Source organism: Chiloscyllium plagiosum, chromosome 17 (assembly GCF_004010195.1).
Source record: "Chiloscyllium plagiosum isolate BGI_BamShark_2017 chromosome 17, ASM401019v2, whole genome shotgun sequence".
NCBI classification, from domain to species: domain Eukaryota; kingdom Metazoa; phylum Chordata; class Chondrichthyes; order Orectolobiformes; family Hemiscylliidae; genus Chiloscyllium; species Chiloscyllium plagiosum.
The window spans coordinates 55,487,780-55,495,096 of record NC_057726.1 but is presented as its reverse complement, the minus strand read 5'-3'; the positions used below and the strand labels follow the sequence as shown (position 1 = coordinate 55,495,096).

Here is a 7,317-nt window from a genome sequence, read left to right as displayed (position 1 = left end):
ACATGCCAGAGAATTCCTCGAGGCCTGGCACTCCAACCACAACGCCATAAACAAGCACATAGATCTAGATGCCATCTATCAACCCCTTGGAAAACGAACAGAAAATGACATCACCACTAACCCCAGGAACCCCATCCAGGAGAAAGATATAAATAGAAAGCAGGAGACAACAGATTCGCTTCACTTGGAGGTCGCCACTGATGATGTTACCTAGCCAGGTAATGAAACGTTTGGATATCAAACCTACAGCTCAGTGAGCAAACCTACACCCTATATTATGGATAGTAAGAAAGATTATCATAAATTGCAGCAGGACCTTAATCAGCTGGGGAAGTGAGCCAAGAAATGGCAAATGGAGTTTAATATAGATAAGTGTGAGGTCTTACATTTTGGTAAATCAAATCAAAGTAGGAGTTTCATAGTGAATGGTAGGGCCTTAAGGAGTGTAGTGAAACAGAGGAACTTTGGAGTTCATGTGCATGGTTCTCTGAAAGTGGAGTCACAGGTAGATAGGGCATTGAAGAAGGCTTTTGGAAAACTGGCCTTCATTAGTCAGGGCATTGAGTATAGAAGTTGGAAAGTTGTGTTGCAGTTGTACAGGACGTTGGTGAGGCCGCACTTGGAGTACTGTGTTCAATTGTGGTCACCCTGCTATAGGAAGGATGTTATTAAAATGGAAAGAGTGCAGAAGAAATTTACAAGAGTGTTGCCAGGACTCAAGGGTGTGAGTTATAGGGAAAGGTTGGACAAGCTCGGACTTATTTCTTTAGAGCAGAGGAGACTGAGAGGGGAATCTTAAAGAAGTGTATAAGATCATAGGGTAAATGCACTCAGTCTTTTTCCCAGGGTTGGGGAATCAAGGACTAGAGGGCATCAGTTCAAGGTTAAAGGGGGTAGAATAAAAGGGAATCTGAGGGGCAATACCTTTTACACAGAGGGTGGTTTGCATACAGAATGAGCTGCCAGTGGAAGTGGTTGAGGCAGATACATTAACAACATTTAAAAGGCATTTGGACAAATACATGAATAGGAAAGGTTTAGAAGGATATGGGCCAAGTGCATGGAAATGGGGTTGGTGTGAATGGACATTTTGGTCCGTATGGATCAGTTTGAGCCAAAGGGCCTGTCTCCATGCTGTAGGGATCTATGACTCTAATTATCCTTATCAGATGTACATAACTGTCAAAATAAGCAAGCATCACTTAACTCGGCTGTTGAACATAGAGTCATGGAGATATACAGCACAGAAACAGACTCTTTGGTCCAACTTGTCCACGCCAAGCAGATATCCCAACCCAATCTAGTCCCACCTGCCAGCACCTGGCACGTATACCTCCAAACCCTTCCTATTTATATACCCATCCAAATGCTTTTTAAATGTTGCAATCGTACTAGCCTCCACCACTTCCTCTGGCAGCTCATTCCATACACGTAACACCCTCTGAGTAAAAAGTTGCCCCTTAGATCTCTTTTATACCTTTCCGCTCTCACCCTAAACCTATGACCTCTAGTTCTGGACTCCCCCATCACAGGGAAAAGACTGTCTACTTATCCTATCCATGCCCCTCATGATTTTATAAATCTCTTTAAGGTCACCCCTCAGCCTCCGATCCTCCAGGGAAAACAGCCCTAGCCTATTCAACCTCTCCCTATAGCTCAAATCCTCCAACCCTGGCAACATCCTTGTAAATCTTTTCTGAACCTTTTCAAGTTTCACAACATCTTTCTGATAGGAAGGAGGCCGATGTCCTTTACAGCTGTAACATGACCTCCCAACTCCTGTACTCAATACTCTGACCAATAAAGGAAAGCATACCAAATGCCGCCTTCACTATCCTATCTACCTGCGACTCCACTTTCAAGGAGCTATGAACCTGCACTCCAAGGTCTCTTTGTTCAGCAACACTCCCTAGGACCTTACCATTAAGTGTATAAGTCCTGCTAAGACTTGCTTTCCCAAAATGCAGCACCTCACATTTATCTAAATTAAACTCTATCTGTGACTCCTCAGCCCATTGGCCCAGCTGATCAAGATCCTGTTGTAATCTGAGGTAATTTTCTTCACTGTCAGCTACACCTCCAATTTTGGTGTCATCTGCAAACTTACTAACTATACCTCTTATGCTCACATCCAAATCAGTTACATAAATGATGAAAAGTAATAGACCCAGCACCGATCCTTGTGGCACTCCACTGGTCACAGGCCTCCAGTCTGAAAAACAACCCTCCACCACCACCACCCTACCTTTGAGCCAGTTCTCTATCCAAATGGCGAGTTCTTTCTGTATTCCATGAGATCTAATCTTGCTCACCAGTTTCTTGTGGGGAACCTTATCGAACGCCTTACTGAAGTCCATATAGATCACATCTACTGCTCTTCCCTTATCAATCCGCTTTGTTACTTCTTCAAAAAACTCAATCAAGTTTGTGAGACATGATTTCCCACATATAAAGCCATGTTGACTATCCCTAATCAATCCTTGCCTTTCCAAATACATGTAGATCCTGTCCCTCAGGATTCCCTCCAACAACTTGCCACCACGTATGTCAGGCTCACTGGTCTATAGTTCCCTGGCTTTTCCTTACCATCCTTCTTAAACAGTGGCACCATGTTAGCCAACCCCCAGTCTTCCAGCACCTCACCTGTGACTATTGATGAACAATCATTATGCTTTTTCGAAGCTCATAAATCTGTAAATGATGTGCATTTTCCTTGACCAATTTAACACTTGGGATCGAATAGCCACTAATTGTTAGAACCTGTGAACCTGCGTTATTCCTGGAGTGAGTATGTAACCAACTTTCACTTATGCAGCTCACTCCTGCAGCTCACACCGGTAACCAAACTACTCAACAACTTCACAAAAGGTATATTTGAATGCAAGAGGTATTTTTGTAGGTTTTAATATTGTAAGGTGCAATGCTGTTCCAAAATTTCAACATTTTGACCATAGCACATCTTTGTGTGCTTGAGCAAATCTCCATATTAAAGTTGAATACCTTCCTGCTGTTTTCAGAGAAGAATCGGTGCAATGTGAAAACCACAACAGCTGCAAATAAGTTTTTTAGACTCTTTGTCATCCATTTACATTCCAGGTCCTGAGCAAACCTCAGAGATGGACAGAGGGTCCCCGTGAGCTATCCTCACAAGACGGTTGCTTTCTTTTTGGGACTAGTGTGTGTTCTGTGGCCATTTGAAGGATTTTATTCCGAATAACAAAATGTTTTCCTGCCTTTCTCCTAGTTTGGAAGGAAACAAAATCACAGCAGCTGGAGCAGAAAAGCTGGCAGCAAGTCTCCATCAATGCTCCTTTGTTGAGGTAATTCGGTAAGTGTTGTGTTGTAAACCAGCTCAGGCACTGATAGGCTTACACAACATTGAGTGCTCAAAGAATCTCTAAGTTTCATTATACCCACAGATTAAACATGAGATTAATCATGCTGCAACGGAAAGGTTCAAAATTGTGATCCAAAAATTTTGCCCCTCAACCAAAAGGAGTAAAATGGATATCTAATCTTTCATTTGACAATGGGGTCTGACATTGAGCACATTGGCTGCTGCATTTCCCTATCACACTGATGGGCTATCAAAACTATTTAAATGTCTAACAAGCACTTTTTGAATCTTCTGAGGGGCTTTTCTTCAATCCAGGAAAGTGAAAGGTTGTGATCCTGAAATGGGAACAGGGAAGACAATGATCTGTCTTGTGAGACTCACTCCCTGTCATGGTCGCTTGGGAATTTGAAGTGACCATAAAGATTACTCAATATTCAATCGAGTGCCTTTATCTTTAACTGAATCTCAAGAATTTCCGGATTTTGACTAATTTCGCAGTTTTCTAAAATCTCTCTCTCTCTCTTTCTCTCTCTCTCTTTCTCTCTCTCACATAGGTTTCCATGCTAGCAGACAGTGAATGTAGTTTGCTTATTTCACTCTTCCCCATCCCTCCCACTCCTGAAGGTTCAGGCTCATCCATGGGGCATTTTTGTGATTGTGTGGCCAAGCTATTGAACCGTGAAAGTTGTCCTGACGCTGCCACTACCCAATAGTGTCCAGTGCCAGCTATCCAGCCAGTATCTGAAGATACTAATTTTGATGAAACCATAGCTGGTAGCAAACCCTCTCCCCATCTTTTCCCTGCTCTCCCTTTAACCTGTGACACTGATGCCTGCCTACAAATCTCTTATGAATGCCTCAGGTAAGATTGAACACAGGTTGGGCATCAAATGTAGTATTGGCCTGGTTTATGTGACTTGGTTTCAAACAAGGAGGAGGCTCACATTAATAAAGCAAATGTCAGGGCAGTTGCAAACTATTTTACAACCATTGAAGTGGTTTTGAAATGCAACCATTTGAGAAAAGCTGCAGTCAAATTATGCACAGCACATTCTGACAAGCAATAATATGATCAAATAATCCACTCTTAGACAATAGTTGAACAATAAATGTTGTCCAGGTCTCTGGGGACATTTAAAATGGAAGCTTTTACATCCGTATGTGATGGGATGAAGAGCCTGAGGCAGAATGGTAGATGGTGCCTCAATTTAGTGTTTCATCTGAAAGACCATACATTCAGCAGTGCAGCACTCCCACTGTATTGCACTGGAATGACAGATTTTCACTGAATCCCTACAGTGTAGAAACAGGCCTTTTGGCCCAGCAAGTCCACACTGACCCTCCAAAGAGTATCTCACCCAGACCCATTCCCTTACCCCGTTACTTTACTTTATCTCCTAACTAATACACCTGACCTGCACATCCCTGAACACTAGGGGGCAATTTAGTTGTGCTCTGTTTTATGGAGTGGACTTAACTTTCTGACCCAGAGGTGAGAGTGCTACCACTGAGATGATACTATTACACCGTGCTGTTTATTTCACCACTAAACCAATGGGATTGCCTAAACCAATAACTCATATTTTTAACAATATCTCATCTACGCTGCAGAACAGCTAAATTAAAATGTCGACTATTTTTGTTTCCATGATAAGGCTTGGCAGGGCAGAATGTTTTCTCAACATCTGACATGGGATTTTCTGGATTGCTCGCAACCTTATTTTAGCAAAATAACATCTTTAGCTATGACAGGCTGTCAGTACAGTGTGCAAGCCAGTGTTCTAATGACTGCAGGCAATATCCCAGAGACCGTCTGCTGTCACTGAAACAGCCTGGGCCGTTTCATCAACCCTACACAATGAAACAGACATCGCACCTTAGCTTTGGCGAGAGGCAAAGTTGCAGCATGGAAGAAATCCCATTGTGCCTGTGGCAGCTCTTTGAAAGCCATTGCCAATTAGTCTCAACCCCCCCACTCCTCTCTCACCATAGCCCTGCAAATTTTTCTTCACTATTTCTTCGACACTGTTTTGAAAATTACCCTTTAATCTGCGAACCACTGAGCCGCTGTTCCACCTCCTGATGGGACTGGCTGTATCAGGAGTCTTCCTGTTGTCCTCTGTTAGATATCAGGCCCACTGCTGACTAATTTGGAGACAAAGTTAAAAACCACACAACACCAGGTTATAGTCCAACAGGTTTAATTGGAAGCACACTAGCTTTTGCAGCGTCGCTCCTTCATCAGGTGATAGTGGATAGTGGTGATAGATGAAGGAGCGACGCTCCAAAAGCTAGTGTGCTTCCAATTAAACCTGTTGGACTATAACCTGGTGTTGTGTGATGTTTAACTTTGCACACCTCAGTCCAACACCGGCATCTCCGAATCATAATTTGGAGACAGACTGTGGGAACATTGTTGAGCGGGATCTGTCACCAGTTGCTGGGGAACTATTTGTTCAGGGTCCTGAAGCCCACAGTACAATTTAAACCTCAGTATTCAGATGCTGCATGGTTTTATCGATCCATCTTGCAAGAGATTGAACTGAGGTGCAACCACAGCTACAATTCTTTCAGCTACAGGTTTGCAAAGAGAAGATTAACTTATTTGTGTGCAGTTTTGGGCCCCATATCTCTGAAGGATATATTAATCCTGGAGAGCATTCAGAGGAGGTTCATGAGAATGGTCTCAGGAATGAAAAGCTGAACAAATGAGAAAGATTTGAGGACTCTGTGTCTATCCTCAATGGAGTTTAGAAGGACGAGGGGGATCTAATTGAAACTTACAGAATATTTAATGGCCTGGACAGAGTAGATGTTGGGAAGATGTTTCCATTGGTAGGAGAGATTAGAACCTGCAGGCACAGCCTTTGAGTAAAGGGAAGACCTTTTAGAATGGAGATAAGGAGAAACTTTTTCAACCAGAGAGTGGGGTGAATCTATGGAATTCACTGCCACTAAAGGCTGTGGAGGCCAGATCATTGAGTGTATTTAAGACTGAGATAGATAGATTCTTGATTGTCAACAGGATCAAGTATTACGGGGAGAAAGCGAGAGAATGTGTTGAGAAACTTATCAGCCATGATTGAATGTCAGAACAGACTTGATGGACCAAATAGCGAACTTCAACTCCTATGTTTTATAGTCTTATGGTCTAAATGTTCCCTCCTTATCCATGCAGATTGTGGAAGAACAAAATATCGAAGGACAGGGAACATAGTCTTCAGGAACAGGATTCCAGATTAAATTTCCTCTCCGTTTAGAATAGCACTTATAACATGCAATCATTTTATGTAAATGTTGTATGCAGTATTGATGGAATTGGATTTGCACTATTTCATGTACTTTGTTTTCAATGTGAATCTTTAATTATATTGATTGTATTTATTTTAAGACATTTTTGTCTTGCTATTTTTACAAAGCCATTTTGTTCATGCAAATAAAACATTTTGTACAAATTAATAGGTTTGTTCTATTTTGTCTTTCTCACTGAATAGTCACTTTATTTATCAATTTGTATGTACAGCGGAGTTGTTGTGAGGAACTCCATCAATCTCTTTGTCTTCTTTTGATGATTTGTTCTCAACATGATGTATTGTTCCTTTTGCCTTATCCTGCCATTTCTTCACGACAAACATCCCCTTGTAAATGCTGAGATATCTTCTCCACTGGATACTAGCCAATGGGCTCACTACTGACCTCTCTCTGCTGCAACAGGTTATCAAGGGTTCGGCATGTGGCATAATAAGATTCAGATCAGTCATGATAATACCCTGCTCATGTGACCTTGAAGATACTAGTCTAAAATGACCATGTTTGGAGAGAGACCTTGGACATTACACCCACAGCCAATGATACTCCAGACCAGTACCTCAATTGCAAGTAACTGTGCTGACTTAAAGCACAAGATTAACTGGGCAGCAATTTAGACACGTATTGAATTCTAAGAACAAGTAGGAGAAGATCTGTATTGCTACTGCAGA

General features: G+C 42.1%; 1 protein-coding gene across 9 annotated transcripts in view; it reads left to right on the top strand.

Annotated features, from left to right (window-relative positions):
• nlrc5 (NLR family, CARD domain containing 5) overlaps positions 1-6,796 on the top strand; it is a 181,119-nt gene extending 174,323 nt beyond the window's left edge. For 7 of the 9 annotated variants that reach the window (XM_043707157.1, XM_043707155.1, XM_043707156.1 and 4 more), the window contains 2 exons: positions 3,245-3,328; positions 6,516-6,796. In XM_043707157.1, the coding sequence (XP_043563092.1) occupies positions 3,245-3,328; positions 6,516-6,597 (166 nt within the window). In that variant the 3' untranslated portion in view covers positions 6,598-6,796. Of the gene's footprint in view, positions 1-3,244; positions 3,329-6,515 lie in introns of those variants that run through there. The other 2 variants (XM_043707154.1, XR_006314163.1) reach the window with 2 other exon arrangements.
• Positions 6,797-7,317: the final 521 nt, after the last annotated feature.